At 34.4% G+C, this 27,986-nt stretch overlaps 3 protein-coding genes across 4 annotated transcripts; all 3 read right to left on the minus strand.

Annotated features, from left to right (window-relative positions):
- Positions 1-5,374, minus strand: LOC122631848. Its single transcript, XM_043817997.1, has 5 exons — positions 5,370-5,374; positions 3,178-5,095; positions 1,945-2,149; positions 1,624-1,770; positions 1-652 (listed from the first exon to the last, which is right to left on the minus strand). The coding sequence occupies exons 1-5, from the start codon at positions 5,372-5,374 to the stop codon at positions 156-158; spliced, it is 2,772 nt and encodes a 923-aa protein (XP_043673932.1). The 3' UTR covers positions 1-155.
- On the minus strand, positions 5,249-21,715 carry LOC122631921 (mucin-5AC-like). Of its 2 annotated transcripts, none has more exons than XM_043818144.1 (16): positions 21,609-21,715; positions 16,009-16,066; positions 13,686-13,868; positions 13,258-13,517; positions 12,847-13,101; positions 12,586-12,771; positions 12,241-12,506; positions 11,668-12,146; positions 11,461-11,583; positions 10,899-11,345; positions 10,530-10,818; positions 10,267-10,461; positions 10,115-10,198; positions 9,967-10,026; positions 9,768-9,887; positions 5,249-9,684 (listed from the first exon to the last, which is right to left on the minus strand). In XM_043818144.1, the coding sequence occupies exons 1-16, from the start codon at positions 21,615-21,617 to the stop codon at positions 5,811-5,813; spliced, it is 6,888 nt and encodes a 2,295-aa protein (XP_043674079.1). In that variant the 5' UTR covers positions 21,618-21,715; the 3' UTR covers positions 5,249-5,810. The 2 variants fall into 2 exon arrangements, with proteins under 2 accessions (XP_043674079.1, XP_043674078.1); XM_043818143.1 differs by having other exon boundaries at positions 9,768-9,899.
- LOC122631922 (probable RNA-binding protein 19) lies at positions 21,577-27,054 on the minus strand. Its single transcript, XM_043818145.1, has 17 exons — positions 26,925-27,054; positions 26,640-26,844; positions 26,361-26,566; positions 26,055-26,279; positions 25,708-25,969; positions 25,417-25,629; positions 25,147-25,341; positions 24,911-25,050; positions 24,676-24,801; positions 24,461-24,596; positions 24,031-24,371; positions 23,758-23,960; positions 23,569-23,685; positions 23,385-23,490; positions 23,183-23,306; positions 22,994-23,097; positions 21,577-22,134 (listed from the first exon to the last, which is right to left on the minus strand). Exons 1-16 carry the CDS (start codon positions 26,958-26,960, stop codon positions 23,030-23,032), a joined length of 2,703 nt encoding a protein of 900 aa, XP_043674080.1. The 5' UTR covers positions 26,961-27,054; the 3' UTR covers positions 21,577-22,134; positions 22,994-23,029.
- Between the last annotated feature and the right edge of the window lie 932 nt (positions 27,055-27,986).

A 27,986-nucleotide genomic window follows, 5' to 3' on the forward strand; every position in this document is an offset into this window, starting at 1 on the left:
TAGACGATTTTGAGACTCAAAAAAAAAAAAAAAGAAAAACATCGTTTTATAATTTGAAAATTGCCGCCCTCCCGCGAGAGGGCTCTGACGTAGACGGAAAGACTTCCGTTTATCGTTAGTTCCGCGAGTACGGTCGTTTGAAAATTACCGCTCTTTTATTCTTTGCAACCAAGTCCGGCGGACCAATTACAAATACCACCGACCGGATCGAAGGATAATTTGTCAGGACACGTGTATTCCGCTCCCATTATCAAACCGTTCACCATTTTTGCGCAGGTAATAAATTTCTTGCAAGAAGAAGGATGCGGAAAGTTGCCTTGATCGAGACATCTTATAGTACCATTACTCGTGAGAAATAGTTTCCCATTGTACATTGCTTTTTCAACGATCGGTGTATCCTCGTCTTCGTAGTAATCATAATCTATTACAGGTGGCCTCCTTGGCCTATTCGTCGAACTTCGTGATGTTCCATCCTTCCTTGTCCTTGTCGTCGTCCTTGTCGTCGTCGTCATCGTCGTCGTTGTCACTTTTTGTCGTGTCTTCGGGACTGTGCTGAATCTCAAGGACGTCGAACTAGTTCTCGGCGAATCTGTTCGCGGCGCTACCGTCGTGCTTATCCTGCGTCTTAAGGTATCCCTTAACGGCAGTCGACCTGATCGTGTAACCTGATTAGTTAGTACCAATTGTTCGGAATAAAAACAATAGAAGAAGCGTTTTGTTTGTCCGATGATAATGATGAATTCCCATGAGACTAAATTTAAGTGGAAGAGAGCGGAGAAGATAATTCGTTTTGATGCGTTCTAAGTAGATTAGTGCGCATTAAATATTCCAAGTAACAAGGTATGAAGACATAAAGAGTAAACTGCACAAAGTAATGTAACGATGTCGTTAAAATGATAGTTAAGATGCGGTTTAAAAGATGAATTAACGTTTTGTGTTACCAATTTGTTGGTGTAAAGCGAAACACATTGGCGATTGGATATCTTCAATTAGTTTCGTAAGATATCGTAAAGAGAAGAGACCATTCTATGGACCAATAAAGAAGAAATGCTAGAGAGACAAAGATATGATATTAATTAAAGAAAAAAAAAAAAAGGACATGTTGTAATACCGTGATAGCTTAGATATTAGACACACATTACGGAAAGAATCAGATTTAAGTCTCGTCGAAAAAGGAGAAGAAAGAGAAGAAGAAGAAGAAGAAGAAGAAGAAGAAGAAGAAGGTGGTGCAACGTTGGATTTGCTCGATCCTCAAATTCGAACAAATAGAATAATCTTATCTTCGGCGAAGATAATCGAATCCTTTTGAAGTAATTCCGAAGGATTCTAAATCGTAGCATGTTGTTAAAGTACATAAATCGTTGCGGTGAGACGATAAGAAATTACGGAGAAAGAAAATAAAAGCGAATGTGAATCACGTATAACATAAAGAAATATCGTATGCCATTAGAAAGGAGGAATAGCGTTATCCCAGATGATCCTTTGAGAGAAAGGTAAAAAAAAGTAAAAGAAAAAAAGAAAAAAAAAAAAAAGAAACAGATAAAGCTCGAATGCCTCCTCGTCCCTCTTATATTAAATAAATTAAGAATTCAGGACGTGAACTGTCCGATAAGTGTAGAGTACCGGTGCTGGATGAAGACTGTGACGTAGGCGGTTCTGCCAGAGTGACGGCGAGCTCTTGAGCTCGGCCATTTTGATCGCTTATCTCTGCCCTTTCATCTTCGTCCTTAATGGACAGTTCCGGCTTCACGGTTGCATCATCGAACGCGTCTGAAACAATTATCTTGCGTCCTTACGTTGAAATTTGTCTATTTACCGATCGAAGTTCCAATCGTGAAATTTCGATCGAATGTAATTGTTATGCATACGCCATGAAACCTAATCATCGCTATTACTGATTTGTTCTGTGTTTTTTTCTTGTTTGTTTTTTTCTTTCTAACGCACCGACTATTGTTGTCGTCGGTGACAAGGTGGTCTCATCACTAGGTCGACTCTTTCGATTGTCCCCTAGTAGTATCGTCGTGCTTGGATGTTTGCTCGTTGGTAAGAAACCTGACTGGGAGGACGTGTTTGGTTTTCTTATTCTGTTTGCCAGAATAGTTCCTGGCGTCCGGCTAGAAGATGATCCCGTGCTCTTCGAAACAGTTCCCTGTTCAACGGGCAATTCATTTTATATATAACATAAACGTCAAGAAGTTGATTCGTTTTATAGACGAATATAATTGAAACAAAGCTAGAATAAGATCGTATTGATTTGATGAGACATGGATATGTTAATATACATCAGGTATATATGTGTGTGTATCGTCGTTGTTTCTGAATGGTATAAAAAAAGCCATACGATGTGAAAATACGAAAAAAAGAGATGGATAGATAGACAGATAGACAGACAGACAGACAGACAGACAGACAGACAGACAGACAGATAGACAAACAGACGTATTAGAATTACTAGAGAACATTTGTAGAAGCGACGAAGGATCTCTCAAGTTGCACGCTCCATTCTCCATTTGTGTTAAGATACAATTAATCGTCATGTGTCCTTTGGCCAAGCATTATAATTACGGACAGACATCATAGGATAACGAAAAAAGCGTAGGCGCCGGTGCGTCAAACGTGCGGCGCACCATTTGAAAATACAGAGAACGTTTGTGTTAATTGATGCCAGGAAGAACCAGAACAAATGAACCAGAACAGAGAAGATAAGAGGACAATGTTGCCGGCAAGTTCCCATCTTTATCACAGCCGTATTTTCTCTTTCTCCCTCTCTTTCTCTCTCTCTCTCATTCTCTCTCCCTCTCTCCCTATCGACAATTTCATATTTCGTTGCGTATCTGCGGCGGAAGGATCGTTCCCCTTGGTTTTGATCTTTTTTTGATTTGATTTTATTTTATTTTATTATTTTTTTTTTTTTTGGTTTAGTTAGGCGCATGAGCAGAAGAGGCAGCAATAAGAAGGATCGTCCCCTTCCGTGGAGCTAAGACTTTACTACTTTAGCGTTATTTTAGCGCAGAGTTCATTTTAGCGTTGTATATGTTCCCCTTTTGGTACAATGCAAAGATGATGATGATGATTATAGCTTCGCAAAAAAGTTTCAAGTCAGTTTGTTTGTTTGTTTTTTTTTTTTCGTTTTTGGTTTCAAACAATATAGCAGGGCTTTTCTAAATTGACACTGACCTCGTCCACCGGTCTTTCAGTATACTCCGTGACCAGAGGAGAATCCTGAAAGGTATTTGTCTTTTCCAATGGTACACTATCTTCTTCCACGTGTTCCTTTCGATTGATTTTCAGCTTCTTGACAACCAATTTTGATCTTCTAGTTTTGTTCTCAGTCACTTCGGTTCTAACCTCGCCGTTGGAGACCGTATTGTTTGCCACTGTGTTGAGAGAAGTGCTGTTGGGTCTACGTTGCCTCTTTCGATATACCCGCACACGTTTAGGACCGTTCGAATCTTCTTGAATCGAAGGTTGATCTTCGATTTTGTATTTTTGCGTCACTTGGCGATCTAAGTTCGTTCTTCTTCTTTGACCAAATTGGTTATTAAGAGCGATTATTGTAGGCCTTTGTCGTCGAGGATGAACGTCCTCTTCTTGTCTACTCTGAATAGTTGGAGGAATTTGTGTAGGTAACAGGTTTGATGAGGTCGTGGAAGGTTTTGTACTTTTGGATAAGGTCGTTTCTTGTTGGACATTTGGATTGGATTTATAAGCGTTTTTATCGTCGATATTAGTATCTCTAAGTTCTTCTTGAGTTGTCGTTGTGTCGAAGTCGTTTAAAACAGTATTTTTATTTTCTGCAATGATCGTGGTTGTTTCCACGTTAGTCGATTTTATTTTATCCGTTTCCCTGTCTGTTGTGATTTCTTCTAAAGTTCTTTCGAAGTTCGGTGTTGTTAAAATAGATTTCATAGTCGTCGTTTCATGGTCTAAAGTATGATCAGTTATCATAGTGCTTTCAAACTTCTCAGTCTTACCGGAAACGAATTCGTCGATATAACTTTGATCGTTTGTTATTTTCGCCGATGGTGTATTCGATGTAGTCGTTAAGAAATTTTCAAGTTGAATTATATTTTCCTTTGTACTGTCCTCATTAGCAAATTTAGATGTATTTAAAGTGCTTATCGTTGATGTAATCGTCCCTAGCATCGTAATATCAGATTCAGTATCAACAGATTCGATTGGTAAAGTGTAATCAATTGGTGTTGTCTTTGTCTCGAAATTTTTATTAATTTCAGTTGTTCTCAGAATATTTGAAACTGTTGTATCTGTTATCAAACTCGCCTGAGGTCTATATAATGATGTACTAACGGATGAAATATTATTAACAACGAACAAAGTCTGATCGTTTAGTCTTACTTTCTGAATGATATTTTCTGTCACTATTAACGGTGTTGTTTGTTCGAACTTTCTAATAATATTCGAATGCTCTGAATATTCTTTATCCGTATCAGCAAATGTTGTCATACCTGTAGTCTCGTTATCTTTAGATAAATCAATCATAGAGATATTTTCTACGTCAATTACCTTAGTCGATACAATTGTCTCGTTATTGATTATATTTGAATCAATGTTATCCATTGAAATTTCCGTCATTGGATGCATTATCGTAGTCGTTTCGATATCACCTTTAGTCACATAAAATCCTCGAGTTATCGTTTTCGAAGTTGAACTTATAATAGGAGCACCACGCATTGTTGTAGGTTTTACAGTAGTCGTCGAGGAACCAGCATGATCGATTCTAGTTTTTCTTTTTTTACCTATCAAAGATTTATTATCTATATCATTGTTCTCCGTATCGTGTTCCTCAAAAATTTTAGCAAGTTCGTGATTAAGGTAACTCTCATTAGTTTTATCAATAGCTTCGTTAATATCTTTCTTTAGATATTTCGTTTTGATCGTTTCCACATTGGGTTTAATTTGATCATTTTCGATGCTCTGTAGATCATGTACTTCGTTCCTATCGATAGTAGGAAGTAAATGTAAGAATACCGAAGATGGTGTTGTATAATCGTATGTCTGATAACCAATGAGTTCCTTTAAGGTTGGTAGCCTTGGCGTATCCGAGTTGGCGACCTGAAAATCAGAAGGCAGCGTGCTTTAAAATGACTATCCTTGCCAAGGTCCTTCTTCTCCTTCTCTCTCTCTCTCTTTCTCTCTCTCTCTCTCTCTCTCTCTCTTTCTCTTTCTCTCTCTCTCTCTCTCTCTCTCTCTCTCTCTCTCTCTCTCTTTCTCTTTCTCTCTCTCTCTCTAAAAAGTCCTTGATATTTCTGATTATTTTTTTTCATTATTCCTTTAATTTTTCATCAGCTTGGAAGGAGAAGAGAAAGAAGACGAGAAGAAAGGAGTGGTTCTTGATATTTGCTTGTTACATCATGAGGATGTTTCGTTTGCTGTAGGATAAATGTATGATGATGAATCGTCACTATTCGGTCGTTAATGCTAGGACATTCGTGAGGATGATCGATCTCTAGATATTCGATCATTTGAATAATCCTGGGAATCCGTCTAATGTTCCCTGTTGCATTTTATGGGATGTATATGAATTTCTGCAATGATGCGTTTCTCTTTTTTTTTTTTTTGCATTTCTTTTTGTTTTACATATAATTATCGTGATTAGTGTCGACAGTGCTTAGTTATATGTTGCTTCGATGAGAGGATAGATTATTGAATACTGTAACTTCAGTCTGCATTGTTTACGAAGAATGAATGATACATTGAAAATTGATTTTCTTCGTTTTCTTTGTCTAATTATTATTGAGTCGTTTCGTCGTTAATTTCTTCGCGGTTAATTATTAATAACAATGAATTGGTTAATGTTCCTTAGTCCCAGCTATTAGATTGCTGAAGACCGATTCGATAGGAATGGTAGATGACTCGTGAGATTCAGTGGTGAATCGTCCGTTTCCACGATAGACGAATTCGCTCTCTATTGGAAGAGTCGAGGCTTCAATCACAGGACGAATTTCATTGATGGAGTCGTCGAGAGTCGTCGTTGCTTGATTGTTGTTCGTAGAGTCGATGAATTTTTTTAACGAGGGTGTCGTCGAAGGGTAGTCGTTTCGTGTGATCACATTTTGTACGGGTATCCTCGTCGTTGATGTCAACGACGAGTATTTTGTTTTGATTAGAATCTTTTGTCTTTCAGTAGTGCCAGATTCTGCGATCGATGTGACCAATCTGGTGACCAATGGTTTATTAGACGGCGTTGTCGTTCGATCCGAATCAACGAGATTCTGTAATTCAGAATTCTCTTCGTTTTGATATCTTGTAGTATCCTCTTCTCGTTGTTGCGGAGTTGTCGTTCGTAAAGATTGTTGTTTCCTGTGAAAAGCATCGGCTGCATAATCGAATTTTTTTGCAGGTATGAGCGTTTCCGTGACTGGAGTTTCTATCGGTGTGATCGGACGTTTAGTTTGATAACGTGATCTTAGACTTGATGTTGAAAATTCAAAGTACGAAGATGTAGTACCCGTTTCTTTGTTAACTCTTTCCTTTTGAAGTTTCTCCTCATAATTTCGATAGCGTGCCCTTGCTTGACGATAACCGCTAAATCTTAATTTGGCTTCCTTAGTATCCGGATTTTCTTCCGTTTCTTCTGGCGAAGAATCTTCGATGGGGTACCATCGTTTCGTTGATACCGTTCTCTCGTTATTCTCTATCTTCTCTTCTTGTACATTGTCCAAGTTCTTAATTGAACTCGGAACTTTATATGCATGTTGTGATTCTGGTCTACGATTGATAGTTACGTATCGAGGTTTATTTATATTACCAGCAATTCGACTGTCATCTTTCTCTGATTCTTCATGTTCTTTTAAAACAGTTGGATAAGTCGTAATAGATGGTTCGGTTGTTAAGTATGTGTTTTTGTATCGATTTGACAGAGGTGATGATCTTTCAGTAGGTATAGTATAATGATATAAAAATTCTGAAGATTCATTCTCTACAGAGGCACTACTTATGATAGCTTTTGCAGTAGTATCTTGAACATGATCAGAATTTATAAAATCTTCTTGTTCGCCTTCGTCTTCCGTTTCATTTGGATCCTCGATATCGAGATTCAATTCTTCCGTTGTTTTCGTTGTCGATGAAACTGGTCGACGACGAATGAACAGACTCTTTCTACGTTTCGAAAGTTGATTCGCTTCAACGTCGTTTCTTTCTGTCGTAGAAGACACACGATTTTGTGGTCTTGAAATTAAAGCATATCTACTGTTTGGTGTTTCAGGTAACAGTACTGGACGTTTGCGAATAAATTTTTTTCGCACGTATCTCGTTTCAGAAGGGGAAGATTTGTTATAGATTTGGGACTCATCGGTGTGTCTAGTGAAAGAAGGCGTGGTTGTTTGAATACTGACAGTAACATTTTCAGCAGATAAACGAGTTTCTTCTGGATCGAATGTATTCTCTACGTAAGTAGTTGGTGGCGTTATCGTTGGTTCTGTGGTAATTACAGTCGAATAAAGATCTTCGTTTTCAGAAAGTGTAGACTCGGTTATTAACGATGTCAAAGCTTCTGTAATTGCTCCATCGATTATAATTGTCTGAACTGTGGTTAGATCTGAAACAAAACTATCGTCTTTCGTACTTTCTGTTGTCATTGTTGATGTTTCCAGATTACTGTCCGTCGAATGATCGGTCGAGGTATAATCAATTACGTTTGGAAACTCGGTAGTAGCAAACGTCGAAACATTTTCAGTTACATTCTCTGATTCTTGTAATTTTTCTAAATTTAATTCTGTAGAAACGTGATCACTCGTATTGTCTGATTTGAAAGTAATGTCGGAAGATGCTGTCGAATTCAAAGAACTTTGTTCTTCTTCTTGAGAAGAAGAACTCTCGAAGGAGGCTGTCGAAGATTTGCCATCAATTAGTCGTACGCGTTTCAATACTTTTCGTCTACGATTTACTTGATATTTATTGTTTTCTTCAATTTGTATCGTTGTCGAAGTGTTAATGCCAGCTGTTACAGGCCTTCTTCTAAGAACAACTTTTTTTCTTCTGTGATTCGTAAGCTTTCTTTCTGCCGAATCGACCGTATCAATATTTGTTTCGTTTTGCATAATTTCTGTGTTTTTGTAAACTGGAGAAATCGATTCCATGAGAATATTTTCAGTAGTGGAAATCTCTTCCGGATTCTCACTGATCTCGTAAGAGACATTACTGTCTGTAGAGATAGTATTACTATCTGTTATAGATTCTGTAATATAAGTGGATGCGATAGTATCGGATTCTTCTGATACTGGTTGAACACTCGTGTTACTTTCATCGGTTTCTGTGACAGTAGGCGTCGATGACTCGTCCAAATCACTGTCTATGATATTGGTTGTATCGTTGTCTGTGATTTGTACAGTACTCAATGAACTTTCTGTAGTGCTCTCTTCGATTTCTTTTGTGGTTGTCGTTGTTGTTGCAGTAACGTTGAAAGAAATAGATACTTCTTCGTTATTTTCCGGTGATTCGCTGGTCCTTTGATTTATTTCTCCGATATCAACGTAATTCCTTTTGATAGTAGTCCTCGTTCTTCCGTATAACTCTTTATTTATATTCGGTGATTGCTTGAAAATTCTGATGTTTGTAATTCTCTCGTTATTATCCTTCTCTAAATTGACCTCCGATTTTGATCTAAGCTTTTTGCTTCTGCTCGTATATCCCTGTGTAATTCTAACGATCGGACTGTCTTCAAGTTCGTTAGATTTTGTAGTTTCTGTAGTAGATTGTATGGAAGGTCGGCGATACCTTCTCCTTGGACCAGAACTCTCAGTGATAGTTTTGGTGGTAGTACTTGGAGACTCTGTCGTACGACTTCGTCTTCGGGATATAGTGTTCTTAGATATGTCTTCGTTTATAGGACTGTTCGTAGTTGATATATATCTATTAATTCCTCTTCGTTTGTTACTAGGTCTTGATTTATTGACCGTAGTTTCTCTCGGTTTGTTGAATGTTTCCTCGGACGTCGGTGGATTTTCGAGTTGTTCTTGCTCGGTAATCCGTTTATTGACGGAAAGACGATTGGCCGTATCCGGTCTTGATCTTAATCGACCTCTTCCTACCAGAAACGAGCTCGATCGCGTCGAATTTCGCGACGTTATACTCACCTTGGACCTAGAATGATCGCTCGATGGCGCTAATGGCGTCGTTGTTACATCAGGAGTCAGACTACCGGATCTTCTCCGGGTAAATCCAAATGGTCGTGGCTGCGAAACCGTAGCTATTATCCTGGTTGTAGTCAATACTGATGTGCTGGCTGGACTTGGACTCGCCGGTGCTGTCGTCAAAAGGATTTCCGTAGCTGATTCTTCGACGAGTTTCACAGGAGAATCCGTTGTCGTTGACGACAACAAATTATTGTTGTTGTCATTAAGAATATTTGTTATCGATGTGTCTTCGACACGATCTATCTTAACGGTAGTAGCTTCACTACTTGTACTCCTACTCGTTGATGATAAATAAATGGGTGTCACGGATACGGAGGACAAGGTGGACTGTATCGAGGTCGATGGCATTGTTGATGATATCGTGGAAAATGTTGAAGGAGTCGAAGAAGTTATCGTAACTTCTTCCTCTTTATCAATTTTGTTTTTAATAGTGGATGCCTCTGTCGTTATTTCATCGACTCCGGAAATATCACTGTCACTTGCAGAAATTTTCTGAGTTGTGCTTCGGAAACGTTGTATGTTGATATACCTGTAACACGTTTTAACATTAAAAATATTTCTTACAATAAAAAGAATTTTACGTCATGAGTGAAACGATTGTTTAGTAGAAACCTAGATTTCGTCGTTGCCGTGTTAATTTCATGATCCGTTTGTCGACTTGCTTGAATTGGTTTCTCCTCTGAGTCCGTTTCTCCTGATGATTCCTCAGTGCTCTTGTTACTTTCCGTGTTCCTAAAGTTTTTACTTTATTCAGACTATATCTAATATTCAAATCAATAGAGTATTTGGTAAAGTATTTTGTATTTATTACCTGTACCTCGTACGAGTTCGGAATGGTTTTGAAACATATTCAGATTCCTTATCCTGATTTCTAGAGAGAAAAAAATATATATATATATAAACAATGATTTAGACGACAATTTTATGATACATTAAATTTTTATTGATTTTTTTCTTACATGGTTGATCCGCTAGGACGTCGTCGGCGAATTGGTGTTTCCTCTTCCGCATCATCAGCTTTCTCTTCCACGTCATTTTCATTTCTAAAATATATTTATATAATATCAGTGTTATTATTAATTTGCTAATCTTTATTATTCGATAGACCTACTTGGACGTAGTTGTAGAAAATCGATTGCGTCGAATATTCACATAATTTGGAGTTACTCGTTGTGTCGAGGTACTAATCTCTGATGGATTGCTGATAGTTTCATCTTCGGAGGAAGCTACATTCGTATTGTAATCCTCCAATTCGTCATCATCATCAGTTTCTTCATCCTCTAATTGTGGTGCATTCGTCGATGGTCTATTTACAAAAATGAACAAAGTTTTAATGTTACTTTCGAAAAAGATTTAATTTTAAAAACAACTTACTTTGGTCTTTCGATCGTAACATATTGTGGTTTTTGAGTCCGCCTGAGACTCTTCACTTCGGGAATTTCGTCCAAACCTTCAAACTGGGCCCTTCCAGGCCCATTTTTGTAATTATTTTTCTCAGAGGATCCTGATACATTGCTGTTAATTATTTTGCTAGCTTGTCGGCTTAAAACACGTTCGTATAAAGTACGACTGATGGTAGCTGGGGTAACAGGATCGTTATTCGAGGAGGCACTTGAACCTTTTTCTTGAAGATGTAATTGTTTCTCCAGTTCTTCGATACCACCTATCATATAAAATAATTATTTTATTAATTATTAATACTATTATTATTACGATCATATTTCTAATGGAATAGAATCTCACCTGCTTTCCTAATAAGATTGATCAATTCTTTGATTACTCTAGGATCTTCTTCGTCTGTGGGATCACTATTTTTATATTCTTCTTCTTTTTCAGGCTTTGACGTTGTACTGGTGCTAGTACTTGCTGTACTAGGTTTATTTCTATTAATGGTTTTATATTGAAGTGGCTTCATGGTTGAAGTAATTTTGGGTTCTATTTTTTCTTCCTCTTCCTCTTCCTCTTCGTCATCTATGTCTTCCAATTCTTCTTCATCGTCGTAATATTCTATCTCTTCTTCGGAATCGGATTTAGTCGTTGTTGTACGTTGCGTTGTACTATGCAGATAAGTAGTGCGACTGGTGGCAGCTGTGATCGGTGCTCTCGTTGTCGTTTGCGGTGTTTTCGCTTTGGGACAAACCACATTACGTGGATAGTCACAAGAATCGGCAGCTTTGTTAAATACCAGACCTATATCGAACAAGGTGACATAAAGAAAATTAAACTTATATCATTGAATAACAAATTCGAAGTTTGACATTAACATTGGTATTAACAAATGTAAATGTATATATATATATTTTACCTGCTGGACAAGTGAATTGATAAACAACTAATCCCAAACCTCCAGGACCGCTATCCAGACACCAGAAATATTTTTTGCATTCACGTGGATGTGGATAGAATCCTTCGTCTTCGCATTTAAAATCTGATTGAAAGAGATCAACAATCTGGATAAATTTTTATACTAATTAAAAAAATCAGAGAAAAAGTTTAGAATTATTCAACCAACCGGTTCCAGGATCAGGAGTAGTCGGTGGTTCGGGTGTCGTCAATTTATTGCTTAGAGATTCTCCGACTGTCGTCGAATCTTTATCATTTTCATCGGTTTCATCGTTTCGTATTGGTTTCCTACGTCTACCGGTTGATGATCGATTTTGAGTCTTGCTTCTGTTCCGTGATCTTTTTCTTTTATTTTTGTCCGAACTTCTTACAGCATTACCACTCTCGTTTTTCTCTTCGATAGAAGATGGATCATAAGATCGCCTTTCGACTTCTCGATCTTCTTCCTCCTCACTGAATCTCGTTCGTGCGATTGTACGATACTTTGTTCTGGAAGTGGTCACTTGCTTTCTTGTCACAGGTGCTGCAGTTGTACTTCTTCTAACATTCGAATTCACTTTTCGACGTACAGAATTATTGGGTGTACCTTGACCACGCAATTTTTTGCGTGCCGAATCCGATGACTTCGGCTTTTGAGCTACGTTTCTTCTAGAAATAATATATAAAATTATTGATATTGTTATTGATTGAGTTCATTAAATTATAACAAAAAAAAAAAAAAAAAAAAAAACAAATTACTTACGTGTCCTCGATAAGGAGTGTCTCTTTACCAGCCTCGATCAAAGGATAAGGTCGATCATGACACTTCCCACGGAAATCATCGTTGTCGATCGACCAGAACATTATACCACCAAGATTCTTTTCGTTTATGAAACGAGCCTTTAATCGAACTATATCAACATCGTCATAGCCTACCCACTGATTACCCTTAAAAGCATATGGTCCCATTGCTTTAGGATTTGGCTGTACTACTTCCCAATCGTCCGAATTCGTAATACTTTCGCAAATCTATGATAAAAGAGATTTTATATACGTATATTACTGAATTCCTATATTTTCTAATACGATTTTAACATCTAATACCAACTTCGTAATAAGAGAGATATCCTTTTTCACGTGTATCATCACCTTCGATACCTGGACCATCAGCTGGTGATCCTAAATCTGTTGCATCTTCGTTAAAAAGTGTATACGAACGACCATACGTTGGAATTCCTAATATAATCTTTTCCGATGATGCTCCACTTTTCATTAGATGATTGATGGTGTAGTTCTGAGATAAATACAAAATATAATAGTAATCATATTTTTTTTTGAATCTATTATGTATATTATTAAAAAGTCTTACGATCGTCAATTCACTGTCATAATTATACTCATTATCCTCTTCTAAAGGATAAAGAGGAGCATGATGATTTACCGCAGGTTCGTAAGCTGAATGATAATCGTAAGATAAAAGATTTATGAAATCAAGATACTCGTTCAAACGAGGTACGTCATATCCCTTGTCGATGTATTCGATGCCAGCAGGCATGGCCATTGATAGAAGTAGTCGTGGTCTTCCGGTTTTCTTCGATTCTCTTTCGAACTCTTCGTAAAGTTCCTTTTAAAGAAGGTAAACTTAGAATTCATGATTCACTTTCGATGTAAAACGTACAGAAGTATTACGCGTAATGTTACCAATCTCAAATGATCTGTTAGAGTTCTTATATTATTTTGGAATGGTTCTTTTTAATCGTTTAAAATCGTTTTTACTTACTTGTACAAAATTCGCATAATTATTTTTGTCATGAGGTTTTCCACCGTCTCTAAAAGCCGGATACTCCCAATCGAGATCAAGGCCGTCGAAATGATTTTGCCTGAGGAACTTTATCGAATTTTTAACTAACTCTTTCCTTCTGGCAGGATCGGCAAGCATCGGTGAAAACCTACTGGAACCTTCGTTCCAACCACCGATCGCTAGCATGGTTTTTAAATTTTTATTATACGTCTTCAGTCCCGTAAATTTAGCATAACCACCTGCATTAATTCGTAAAGATTCTAATAAATATTTTTTAGATCAAATTCTTTAGATAAAATTTTTTTTAAATATAATATGTTTTTTTTATAAAATGTAATTATTTTTTTAAAAATATAGATAAACATTTTTTAGATAAAAATTGGAATCATATCGAACGAAGATAATACCTTTCTCGATGTCCTGATATTTATCGAAAGGTTTCAACGCATTGTCCTTGGTGAAGCCACCGAAAGCATAGATCAAATGGGTACACAAATATGGATTGATATTTTGTGGCGAGAACTTGGCCGTTCCCGGTCGATATATCGACCAATTTGTGTAATAACAAACGATCTTTTTCTCGGCTATTCCTAATTGAAAATAAAGCAAAAAGGAAAAGAAAGAAAAGTATAAGAATAAGGAAGTTTCGCTTAGCGCGATTCACTTTCACGATTCGCTCGTATTCGTTATCCCGTATGAATCCAAAAAAAAAAAAAAAAAAAAAGAGAATTACTTCGATAGTTGTTTTTTCTTTCTTTCTTTCTTTTTTTCTGATCATGGATTCGCATCGATGCCGATTCTTTTCTTTTCACTTGCGGATTTGCACGTAAGTTCGTATAATGCTTCGCTAAATAAATATCGAGCAAACATCGCACGTAAGTAGGCAGATCGTGCCATACCGATCTTTGCCTACGTATCTATACATATGTACATATGTATATATCTCCAACTGGGAACGCGTAAATGGTTGAGAGAAAACGGCCAGAGAGAAATTCAAACGCGATTGAACTTTCATTCGTGTCGAGAGAAGAAACGTTGTAAACCTCTGTTACTAACGCATCGATTCTTCGCTTTTATCGTTCGCTCAAATTTCACAAAATGAGATCAAAGAAAATCTATTCTCCGTAGAGATTATTAATATTAATGTACGCACGTAGAACGGACTATTAAATATTTTTAATATTTCATTATTACTTATTAACAAAGAATTTAGATCAACAATTCAAATGTTATTTTTTTTTAAATTTCACGTGTTTCAGTGATTATTATTTAGTGATTGAAACAGAGTGACTAAATTTATTTCATTTTGCTTTCGTCTATTCTTAGGAAGCAAGATGGTAAAAGAAAACAATAGGAATCGTATAAGATGTCGATAGAGTGACCCTGACCAAGCATGTGGGTCAGGTTGAGGAGTGAGGTCAGTCATCGATCTCTCGTGCGAAAATTTATCCATATGCTCTTTACTTGTTGCATGGCGAATACGTAACACCAAAGAGTAAAAGGAACGGTGAACGCCTTTAAACTCCTAACATCTTTAGTTAGGCGCTCGAAAGATATCGCTCGATATAAAATCACTTGAGATTCACTAAACACACCCACTATATATGTAATTATACTTATGTTAGACTTACGCGATGTAGCACCACTATGTTCGTGGTAATAGTATTAACTCCAGAACATAATATCGTAGATATTATCGACAAGTGGTTGGCGTTCTTTGAATATTTTAAACCTTCTCGAGAGTGAAAAAGGAAAAAAGAGAGAGAGAAAACGTTGTTCTCGTTCGCAACGAGAAAGTAGGAATGACTTGTCGATTAAAATAAACGACTGGATGTTCCCGAGGGATAATCATCGTTATCCGACTTCTTCCTATCTTTTAAAAATCGTTTCCGTTTATAAAGTCGAACGTATTAATCGTATCAACAATTTTATGAAAGTACTTTTAAATATAATATTAACTAAGTAAATTACGTATGTGCCTGTTAAATTTGATATAATTACTTTCTTGAATAAATAACAAGTCAACATTTATTTTCAAACGTCGATGAACGTTCGTAGTATCATACGGTGAAAAGAACTACAAACATTCTAATAAAGGAAATTTACGAGCATGCTCGATATTTTTCTTTTCTCGTTATTTCTTTTTCCTCCACGCTCAATGCGTCTGACTATCGCCGCTACTACTTGTACCACTTGTTAGACGTCTGTCAGAATTCTACCGTAACTCCTTTTGCAGAAAAACACATCGAACCGCTACGTTACTCTCTTCTACGTGTTTTTGCGAGATTATCAATCGATAGTTAACGAGTTAATCGAGTTTCGTCTAATCAAAAGTATATTACTTAATTATTTCAATAAAATATCGTTTGAAATCAAATATTATGCTTGATATAAATAAAAAAACGATAATAATAATAATGATGACGACGATAATATTAATAATTACAATAATCATAATAATGATATTCAAGGAGGAAAGTCTCTTTCATCATAACTTTTAATCTAACGTGTTTTCTAATCGCATATATAAACACTTCAAAGCATATGCACATTATTTTTTTTATATAATATACGCGTGTGTGTACCTATATATATACACACTATGTAAATACATCGAATCGTGTCGATGATCAATGGGGATAGCGAACAGTGAATCACGTTTCGTGTCTAATGCTAATTAGTTGCCGCGATTTTCACTCCAGTGATATTAGGGATTGTGAAATGACTTACCATCCTGAATGGTACCAAGGACGGCAATGGCCAGCAAGAGGAATAACGTTCGCACCTCCTGAAATGGAAGAACGTTGCATCGTATTAATAATTCGTCGTCCGTTCTCGATTGTATGTTGAATTTAACGATCATTCGTTAGCGGTATAATCTCTTATAGATAGCGTTTAGCTTCGTCGTTCATTCACGATCATATTGTAGCCTTAGGATTGGTCATTGAATCGGTGAAAGAACGAAAGAGAACGTTCGATTATGAATGAATCTTACGAAAAGTTAAGTGTATCTCGAATTAACTTGGAACGTACTCGTTCAGGATAATTTACCATCTTGATTTTCTAACGATCGAGTAACAACTTCATTTCTATTACGACGTAACATCTCGGTGTAGAAATTCAGGAAGAAATAATAACGTTTCATATTCCTCTTTTTATGTTCCCTTTCTTGTTTTTTTTTTATCTTCCTTTTTTTTGTATTTTTTTTCCTTTCTGTACATGCCACGGGTAATTTATTTATACATCCACTTTAGTAGTCACTACATAAGAGAACGTGCCTCTTGAATTATCTAGCTTTAAATAATTCCAATGTAATTCCATATTGGCATTTTGTGAAAACGTTCACTTTTACATTTTATTATTCGCGAAGACGTTGTCCTTGCATTTCACGCGTTCACAACTGTTGTGTTATATTAAAATGGATATATCATTGTTTATCGAATATTTAATATTTCTAACATTGACAATGATTATTATTCAATCATTACTCGTTCGAAAAATATGTTGAGTCTTTCATCGTGTAAAATTGCAATGATCGAAACACTTGTAAAGCCGATCGAGGTCGCTCGTTATCCTTCTAATCTGATGACACGGTCAAAGGATAAATGTATCGCGACAAAATTATAGGTCTCTGGTAACACACCGTGCCACTCCTCGTTATGTAACGTGTGTAAAGAGAAAGCAAGAAGAAAGAGCGCCATTCCTCGACGACTTTCTCGTACGTTTCGAGTGGAGCATTTGTACGCGCGCGTGCGAGCGTTCATGTTCGTTACGCTAATGTTACGCGTTAACGTAACGTGCCATTCCTACACACAATAACGGTTAATATCGTGTGCTTTTGGAAGGTAATGAGCCGGCCATGAATTCCGAGTGAACCTGACAAAGGATCTCTCAGGACGATTCGTCATAAAATATCTAATGAAAGTCAAGCGTTATTAGTTTAACGAACGAGTCGACGAATTTCTTCCGAGGGAATAATCGACTTTACGAGAAATAATCTTACGAGAAACGGCTTACGAGAAACACGATATAAATTATGTAATATCGTTATGGTTTCTCTCTCTTTTTTTTTTTTTTTCTCCATCTAAATCTAATAAATTCGTGAAAGGGTTCATTCACGACGTCAAATTATTTTTATGGAAAAACTAAATAAAGTTAGATTATCGAAACGGGTATTATTTAAATGTCTCCTGTCGACTGGTTTCATGCGAAGAAGAAAAAATGAATAAAAGAAAAAGAAAAGAAAAAACATCTAATTTTTTTTTACGAATGTTGGACGAATTATACGGATGAAAATATTTAGCATGTGGCAACTATCGAGCTTATCTGCGAATTTCTTTTCCTTTTTTTTTTCTTCTTTTTTTTTCTTTCTTTTTTTTTCTTAGCTGACAAACGATATCGATTTCGTATCTGACCGCAAGTAATACGTGGTAATCGGTAATACGTGGTTATAACATGATCGAATCCGTGTCTATGTAGAATGCATACATTGAAATGGAGACGTGCAAACCTTATTGCAAGGTGAGTCAAAACGTTCAATGTACCCTCTTAAATGTCAAATAACTTTCTATAAAGTCGAGATCCTTTGGAGTATACGTTGACGACTAAACGATTTGATTACGAACGAACGATATAAGTATTCTTTTATGAATAGTTTTATAATCGAAACGGAAGTTGTACTTGACGTTGTATGTTGTCTCGATGGTTCTCCATGATCAAGACGAGACATTAGTTATTATTAAACTCGATAATAAGAGTTCGACGATCGTAACTTCTGATATTTCCTCGATAAATTTTCTTCCTTCCGTGAATTCGTCTTTCCTTTTCTAAGCAGAAGTAAAAGTTCTCTCTCCTTTTCTCTTTTTTTTTTCTTTCTCCGTCGAATGTCATCAAGAATGAATAACATTTTAATACTAATTTGATATTATCGACATAAAAGAAGACGATGATTTCACTCATAATTTTAACTTAATACCGTTACGAACTTGAAATATCTAGTTTCAACTGCGAGACCTTTCGAGATGTCTTTCTAAACACGTTGTCATAAAAAGGAAACAATAATACTCGTTAATATTTTTCTTTTCTTTTCATCGATCGATGTTCAGAATCTTCGAAAATATCCATATTGGCATAAAAGTGAAAACAAAAAAAGTTTATTCGCTAATACGATGGATCGAAAATCTTTATTTTTACACGCGTTTAAAAAAAAGTATAATGCGAAAAAAATCGAAAGACGGCATTCTTCCTCATTATCATAATGCGAAAGCAACCCCATTGACCTTTCGAGCTGGTTGCCGATATTCTTGGAGAACCAGATTTTATATTTCAAGGTCTTCTCTCATCCTCGGTGAATCGTTAAAAACAACGAACACGTATTTTCTTTTTATTTATAAGAACCTCGTCGAGCCAGTTCATTTTCTTTTTAATTAATATTCTCTTTATTGTTTATTTTTCTATAATTTTTTGAACTTGAGCTTATTTATCATTTCTCTTTTTCTCAAGAAAATGCTTATTCATATTTATTATGTTAATCAATATCCCGTCATATAGTACCGATAGTGAACAATTTCACAAAGAATGTTAATTTATCGTCTTTCTCTTTTCTATCTGGAAACTAACGGTATCTTTCATTTCACGAATCGTTTCACTCTCGTCTTGATACTGTATATACGTAAAATCGAGTTTATCTATTGCCGCCTTGGGATAAATCCAACGTGCTTCGCCCAGTTCGCTCACTTTTACTTTCCATGGAATTCGCCTCTCAAAGCCATACTCTCGCTCTCTTTAATAGGAAATTAATCACGCGATTGTGTCACCAATTAAATATTCTTTTTTAATTGTAAATACTATAATGAGACTCTAATCATTGAAGAGACACAAGAATATAATACTATTTGATATCTAGCAAACACATACAAACATTTTTTACATCGAATAGAATATATGAATAGGTAATTATAAAAGTGATCTAACAAAGTCATATATTTTTTATTCTGATATATTTTAATACTTGTATCATTTACAAATTATTTTTCTATAATGATTAAAAAAATTGTAAAAATAAGTATATTTTATTACTGAGAATTGTCTGTAACGTAATTTTATTATATATCAAGTGTAGTTTAATTGGACAACTTAAAACGGAGATCGTAATTATTGCTTACTATTTTCATATTAAAATATTTCATTCGAATAATAAATAGAAATGATTTCAATTGACGATGATCCCTATAAAGAAAAGAGAAAAAAAGAAGAAAGAAAATGGCAATGAGCTCATAGTATAAAAGGTGTCTCTTTCTCTTTAGAAAGAGATATAGAGAAAGAGAGGGATCGATATAGAGAGAGAAAGATCGACGATTCGAAAGGTCAGCCACTGACCGTCCTCGCACACGTTAGAGTGGTTATTTACATTTTTCATCTTTTATCCTTCTCCTTCCTCTTTCACCATTCTTTTTTCATTTTTTCCACTTTTTCTCCACCTTTCCAGTTACCATTCGTGGTCGAACTTTTGGTCTCGAGAGAAGTAAAACACGACGACGCACCTCTTTCCTTTCACGCATTCCTCGCGAAACGGATCGTGGATGGTGCGTTCTATACTCACGAAGGTCACAGAGATGTCGCGGATAAATTTGAAGGTCACAGTCGATGAAGCTACCAAATGCAATCATCGATGCATCTCTTTTTCACTAATAAAAAGTTATCTTTTCTTTTGCTCGTTTGATCAGGAGAGCAAAAAGCTTAATGATTTTAATTATTTTTAATAAATTAGAATCCTATTAGATCGTTATCTCTTTAATTTTAATACAACGATCTTATAGTAATTCAATAGTATCATCTTCCTAGTTTTTGAATAGATAAATGTACCATTAGAAATATTTCATCATTTAATTTCTTTTTTATGTTTCTCGTCGAAAATCATCATTGGAGGTACGTTTAATCCCGAATAATCGATTACCAAATAAGAGAAATGTTGTCGAAAGCCAAACCTCTCAAAATCTCAAGTACGGAGAACCTGAATTACACGTTGCGCAAAATTACTTTCTCGTTCTAATCAATGTTACCTCGCAAGAGTAAACTTTTTTCAGCTTGCGTTCTTTGCACATCGTACCTCTGTGGAAAACCTGCCAAGCCCCGGAAATATGATATCGCAACCAGCTAACGTTGGCCTCTCTCTTTCTTTTGATCCCTTTTGATATCTTAGAATAAAATCGAATTATCGTCGTCCGCCGGATTTTAACTAGAATAAACGTTTTCTTGATACGATCATTATGATCATCATTTTTATGAAGATGAGCTCGAACTTTCTTCTTTCATTTTTTTATTCTCCGAGGGTTCGATGTCGATTGGATTTTTTTTGAAATATCGTATAAGAAAAGCAAAAAGAAAAGAATAAGAGAATTTTGTGTTTACAGCGAGGGAGAGAATCATTACAGGCACGTCGATTTTGCAATCGAATAGCCAGAGGCACGTTCGCTCCTTCTTTGCTTCGCACGCGTTGTCGTAGAGCAACTTAAAGCGGAGTGCAATTCGAACGAGGCGAATAGCATTGGACAGCTTGAATAACCGGTAAATTTCCCCACCAATTTAACAGGCCAACCGATTGTACACGTTCGATCGACACGTATATACGAGTACGTAGATCGAACCCTTCCGAGAGGGATCGAATTCATTTTAATTCTTCGAATTCGTCTTCGAAGTCTCTAAGAAAATTGATTTGTGTCATCGATAGAGCCAGAGTTTACGTCTAACAATTCCGTTCTCAGGCGACTAACAATTACATATTTAAACGTTGCGATGAGAAAGGATTGCGTTAACGAGCGTGAGGATTTTGCCGGATAAGAAAAGACCCTTAGCGATGTTTACGATTAATTACAAAAGAATTACGAGTAGATTTAAATGAACGTAATAAAATCTCTCCTTGGCGAAAAACATCCATTAGCAAGCAAAGATATATATCAAAACTATATATATATATATATATATACTTCTATTATAAGAGAAATTCTAGAAATCATCTGAATATAAGCGTACATAATCGTCAGTGATAATCTACAACTCGCTTAAGCGCAATTATGAAATTCATGCCGAGAGAATAAGACGAAGAGAGTTCTAGTAAAACAGAACAAGACTTAACGATAGAGCGTAAAACGTATTTCACTCTCGCATGTTTCAGACTTAAAAACGTTCTTGGTAAACTCGCAAATGTAAAACGACGATGTTCCTTGACATGGTTGTTCATGTATGGTTGTCGTTGAATGATTTATAAATCATTAACATTACGAGACAACAAAATTGTCCTTATTTTAATCAACTTTATTTACTAATCTTACCCAATCCATTTTTCTTTTTCTCGAACTTAACAATTTTTCTTTCGAATTATTCTTCTTCGAGGACTGGGTTCGGCTCAAGTTAGGCACATCGTGTTGTACCAACGCACTATGCCTCTCTATTTATTTGTTTATTTATTTTTTATTTATTTATCTATTTTTTGGATGAGCACAACACGTGACCTTGTATCTGGTCGATGACACCGAAGGACACATACGTAGTACATAGAATTCGCGACTACTATTCTCCAGGACGAAGAACGTACAACTGACGAGGTCTTCTTGCGATCGGTTGGAAGGTGGACGAGTCGAAGAGACTCACTGTTACTTTCATGGGCCGTCTCCGCCTCCAACCATCGCTATCACCTTCGATATACACAAGGGGCCCCACCAGTCGATCCGCATTTTCATTCCATCGGCATAGGTCTTTGCTCGTACTTCAACTGGGAGAGGTGAAAGGAAGATATTTCTTTCTGGCTGTCTTCCATGAATATCTTGTTGTCTTCGAGGCCGGTTATCATATTATCCACTTTATTTGATTATATAGGAAGTTAAAAATGTATATGTATATATATATATATATTTAAATAAATAAATAAATAAATAAATATATATATGTATATATATTCTTTTTTAAATAAATAAATATATATATACATACACATAGATTAAGATTATCCGATTAAAATATTTAAATTTAATATTTATCATAAGGACTAGTTTAACGATTTACATCATATAAGAACGTTGATTCTAATATGTAACGATGAGCGATCGAAGCTAGTCGAACGTGAATCGAAGATTACTATTTCATGCCACTTAAATATGTTAATTCGTATAAGAAAAACGAGAGTATCATAAAACCTAAATACATCGAATTATTTCAAACCATTATGATTGCCAAGGAGGTAGAAAGAGGTAGCTTGTGCGATACTGCTCTTTTGTTAGAAACCATGTCTTGCATTGTTTTGGAGAAAAGTGAGAGAAAGAAAAGTTCGCTATAAACGTGAGACGAAGGTCAATGTAGAACATGTCGTGGATCGAAAACCGTATCGACTTTCATTTTGAATAATTGCCAAAAGTCACAGCACGTGTGTTAAGTGCATGATAGTAAAGGTCATCGCTCTTTTTTGTTTTTTACTAAAAATTTTAAACATTTTTAGTGATATCATTCTTAAAAAATATTTCTATAAAAAATAATTCTATATATATACATTCAATAACTTTATATAAAATTAATACTATATTATTTCATTTCTATTAATGAAACGATATACATCGTTAACAAAAAAAAAATAGATCTTACTATTTCAATAGTATAAAAACTATCATTTTATATAGATTATAAATATATATATATATATATATATATATATATATATATACACACAAACTGCACATATCGATGAATAGAATGAAATCATTCATTCCGTTTCTAATCCGACCATTTCAGGATCCAAAACTGATTTTTTACTCCTTTTCGACGAACTCTCTATAATAGTGATTGAATAGAAAAAAATATCTTTTTAGTAAATATCTGTAGTAATCATAAATGATATAGAATATCTATAGCGTACCTTCGTGAAAATGTTTAGCAGTTCTTTTTCTAATTTCTTCAATACCCTCCTCTGTCTGAGCCCATTCTAATACTAATCTTCGACCGTATAAATGAGTACTCTGACATAGCGCTTGGAAGGCTTTCTAAATTGATACAATAATTTAATTTGTTTAAATTAAAAGTAATAATAAACGTGTAATTTTAATTCAATAATGTATTACCTTCGCTTCGCTTTTTGTATAATATTCTACAAAACCGAATCCTCTATGTTTTTCAGCACCAATCAATTTTTTTGGTAATCTTACTGCTTTCAATTCGCCAAATGCTCTGTAAATGTAGAATTAAATATTGTAAGAAAAAAAGAAAGAAAAAAATGTATGTATAAAATAATATATAAGGACGCACTTAAATAATTCCGTCATTTCTTGGATTGTTGCTTGGAATGGTACATTTCTAACTAAGATTTTCGTTCCTGTTTGTGGAGTTACTTTGGATGATTTTTTTGCAGTTTTAACTTCGGATCTAAATGCATTTAATAAAATTATAATAAAAGCATATTATGTATATAGATTTATAATAATCTTATAAACATACGTCAATATTCTCTCGGATCTTTTTAATTCCAAAGTTTTATCATCAAGTACTGTCATTTGTAATGTTTTTAAAGCACGATTTGCATCAAATTTGTATTTATATCTTACAAAACCATAGCCCATGGATAATTTTGTACCAGGATTTTTTACATCTTTTTTAGTTGCTATCATGGCATAATGAATAGGGCCACATTTAGAAAAATACTAAAAAATACAAACATATTATATGTTTTTATAGACGTGCATGAGAACAAAAAGAACTGGATATAGATACCTCTTTCAATGTACTTTCTGAAGTTGAAAAGTTCAGATTTTTTACAAAAATAGTTGTATCTGGCTCCGGCTCATCGTCATTTTCATTCTCTATTTCTTTACTTTTATCTTGGTTTTTATTTAATTCATCTTCTTTTCCTACTCCTTTCGTTTCTACAGGTGCTTCTTCCAATTTATTTTTTAAATCATTTTTACTTTTACTTTGGTCCGATTTACTAAGTTTATTTATGAAGCTATTATCTGGTGCCCATTCTAGATACAGTGGTAAATGTTTGAATTTCGTATATGCTAGTTTTGTAAACGCTTTACGTGCTTCTGATGGTTCTAAAAATTCCACTAAGGCTGAAAATCGGAAATAATTAAACATTAACATTCTGTTGAAATATTGTGTTGTATTTCACATGTAATATCATTGTAATATTATACTGAACCTGTTATTCCTGATGGTGGCATAACAATTCTTCCAAGTTCTCCATGTTGAGCAAACATATTGTAAATATCCTTAGCTAGTGTACCAGCCGGCAAATTTTTTACGAGAATAATGGTTTTTGATCTTTTTTCTGGTGGCTAACAATATAAAATTACAATTAATTCATATAAATATTTCCTGAATGAAATGCTTATATAATGTATAAGTTTAATTTACTTGATTAAATGCATCCAAACAAACTTCATTTTCTTCCAAAAATTTTCTTGTTTCCTGTACTAGTTGTGTTTCGCCCAATGCTAATTTGACAGCAGCACTCATGCTTTTTGATTCATCTTCTAGTACCTTTATTATTAAATGACATATGTAAATATTATAAAACATTAATGAGAAAACATTTTTAATTTCTAAAATTGTTTAAATACAAAAAGTATAAAATTTTAAGTTTCCATACATGTTGTTTACTTGTGTTGTACGTCGCTGCTATTGCTTCTGCAACAGCATTTTGTCCCAGAAATAATGTATTCCAATTGTGAGATGAATTTGCAGTAATTTTATTTTTTAAATCTTTCTTTTGTTTATAAGATAAATTTTCTGTATGAAGAAAAAAAAGGCAAGAAAATATTATAATTTCAATTTCAATGAACTTCACATATATAAGATATCATATATTTTATATTAAAAATTAACCTTGATCAAGATGATCCATTAAAGAGGATTTTGTTTTGCCTGGAAGTAAATGTAACATTCTACCATTTAGGATAGAACCATCTAATTCAGAATAAGCTCTAATAGCATGTTCAGGCATTAAAAACGTTACTGTACCAAAACCTTTTGGTTTCCTAGTAGTTCGGTCTACAGGTAAGTTCACCTCAGTTAAGGGACCTAATTAAATTAATGTTATATAAATAAACATACAGAAGTATTATCATACACGATAAAACAATATCCAAGCATTACCATATTTTTCAAATAATTGTCTAATGTCATCCTCTGTTGTAGTATAAGTAAGATTTCGTACAAACATTCTTCCAGATTCTGCTATACTTTCTTCATTTTTTAATGATTCTTCTTGCTTTTTCCATTTAACATTACAGTCATTAATTTCTATATTTTGATCTTCCTTAGTTTCTAAGTTTTCTTCATACTTTGCCAAAAATATCTGTCTCCCATCTAAAAGAATATAAAAAATGTATAAATTCTTAATCGTGAAAAAAATGTATTAAATTTTTTTCTAAATAGCATCCCTACCTAAAAAGCTTTTATTTTTTAATAATGCCTTTCTCATATGCTGTTCTGTTTTAAATCCAATGTAGGCTATCCCTTTGATTTTAGGTGGTATACGTATAGATTTTGGTTTTAAAGGTTGAAGAAATTGCTTTATGTGTTTCTTTTTATGGTTATATGCCAATCCTCGTAATTTTACTGTAAAAAATTTTGCAGGTCCATGCTTTGTTACTGATACTTCTTCCTTGTTAGTAATTTGTGTTTTCTTTTTTAATGCTTCCATATACTATTTAACAAAACAATTGTTAACTATTTATTACTATAAATTGATAAAATAAAATATAAAACATTACTTTTAATTAACAACTTACTTCTAAATCTGATATAACTCTATTTGCGATTTTTTCCTTCTTACTTTCTTCTTCTTCCTTTTTTTCTTCATCACTTTTGTCTGCAGTATCATCATTTTCACTATTTTTGTCATTATTATTTTGATTTGCTATAGTATCAATTACGGCATCATTAATCCAAACTTTTTTTGAACCTGCTACTGCATGACTTTCAAGAAATTCCATGAACAATGGATCATCTTTGTGCTACGCTCAAATAAATATATTAGTTATCTCTTTTATGCAATAAGATAGTACTGTTTGAAAATATAATAATAAAATATTTACCTTTGCAATTGCCTCTTTAACTTCTGTAGACTGTTCTTTATTATTCCTTTTTTTCGTGTTTGTCTTCTTAAGATTTTCATTTTCATTACTATTTACTGTTTTATCATCTCCATCATTTGTATTAACTTTAGTTTTATCGCTTGGCTGCTGGTTGTAAGAACTATCTATGGCATATTTACTCCAGGATTTTGGTTTTGATGGATCACCTGATTAAAATGTTATAAACGATAATTTTTTTTCCCATAATGAATATCATAAAACTATTTTTGATATTATTACCTAAACCAGCACATTGATCAACAGATATTCGACATGTATCAATACAAGTTTTATCAAAATATGTACGTGCTTTTAATGCCTCTTCTTCTGTTTTGAATCCAATAAAACAAAAATGCCTAAACTTTCCATCTTTTGTATATTTCAATTGTACATCGGTTACAAGACCTTTTTCACTAAAAAGTTCTCTTAGTTTAGATTCTGTCACCTATTGAAATAAAATTTTTACAAATTATTGTGTTTGTTTTAATAAAATAAATGAAATTGTCATAGAAATCAAATGCTTACACTTTTTGGTAAATTTTTTACTATTAATCGAGACATTATTAATTATTTAACATTAATGCACTTTGTAATAAATGTTAATAAGTGTAGATTTACCGTTCATTTAAGACACATGGTATAATCTTAGGTTATACCTATATTTTAAATAGCATTCTATAGTAATATGGCGTCTTTATTGGCGTAATTTGATTGGTTACTTACTTTATCCGCGATAAATACATAAATTTGAAACATATCATACACGTAAAATGTTTTGATTGTATGTCAACAAGAAGGAGAATATATATATATATAATGGATAAGATTACAAGTTTAGTTTCCTTCCGTATTCCGAGAGATACACATCAAAATATTGTCTTTCTATACGGCTATGTTTAATCGTCTTATAGATTTAATAATTTTATAATTATTTAAACAATATAGAATGTACTCGGAGTACGATGTGGTAATATTTATAAAATTATATATACCGTTAAATATCTCATAGCTTTTAAGACGCGTTATATATACAATAACTTTCTTTCAGCCTTCGTCGATCATATACCGTGTGACGTCAATAGAAACAAACCTTTGATTGACTTTGACAGTCACTGGATCAGTCTTTCTTCGTATTCCGACGAGTTCACATCGAAGGTCCTTCGGGATGTTTTTCCTTTAAGTGTGGGCAGAGAATTAAAGTACAATACAATGTAATATATTTTTTAAATAATTTATACAATTTATTTTATTTTAAATTTAAATTTTGAAATGGTGGTTTTCAGATGCGTGTGACGTCACGATATCGAACCTTTGATTGACTTTGACAGTCACTGGATCAGTCTTTCTTCGTATCTCGACGAGTACACATCGAAGGTCCCTCGGGATGTTTTTCCTTTAAGTGTGAACGAAGAATTAAAGTAAGTACAATACAATATAATATATTTGTTAAATAATTTATACAATTTATTTTATTTCAAACTTAAATTGTGAAATGGTGGTTTTCGGATGCGTGTGACGTCACGATATCGCACCTTTGATTGACTTTGACGATCACTGGATCAGTCTTTCTTCGTATCCCGACGAGTA

This window comes from Vespula pensylvanica, chromosome 9 (assembly GCF_014466175.1).
Source record: "Vespula pensylvanica isolate Volc-1 chromosome 9, ASM1446617v1, whole genome shotgun sequence".
Classification (NCBI taxonomy): domain Eukaryota; kingdom Metazoa; phylum Arthropoda; class Insecta; order Hymenoptera; family Vespidae; genus Vespula; species Vespula pensylvanica.

What these genes read in the sequence shown, in the direction of transcription:
- LOC122631848 (XM_043817997.1), bottom strand. An exon ending in CTGAAAGACCGGTGGACGAG is followed by an intron (nt 2,150 to 3,177) that starts GTCAGTGTCAAT and finishes CCCGTTGAACAG; the next exon opens with GGAACTGTTTCGAAGAGCAC. An exon ending in ACCGACGACAACAATAGTCG is followed by an intron (nt 1,771 to 1,944) that starts GTGCGTTAGAAA and finishes TAATTGTTTCAG; the next exon opens with ACGCGTTCGATGATGCAACC.
- LOC122631922 (XM_043818145.1), bottom strand. Translation starts at nt 26,960, where the DNA reads ATGTCTCGATTAATAGTAAAAAATTTACCAAAAAGT. An exon ending in GTTTGGATGCATTTAATCAA is followed by an intron (nt 24,597 to 24,675) that starts GTAAATTAAACT and finishes TTATATTGTTAG; the next exon opens with CCACCAGAAAAAAGATCAAA. An exon ending in GCCACCATCAGGAATAACAG is followed by an intron (nt 24,372 to 24,460) that starts GTTCAGTATAAT and finishes TCCGATTTTCAG; the next exon opens with CCTTAGTGGAATTTTTAGAA.
- LOC122631921 (XM_043818143.1), bottom strand. An exon ending in TACTCCTGATCCTGGAACCG is followed by an intron (nt 11,584 to 11,667) that starts GTTGGTTGAATA and finishes TCTTTCAATCAG; the next exon opens with ATTTTAAATGCGAAGACGAA. An exon ending in TCAATTCACTTGTCCAGCAG is followed by an intron (nt 11,346 to 11,460) that starts GTAAAATATATA and finishes TGTTCGATATAG; the next exon opens with GTCTGGTATTTAACAAAGCT.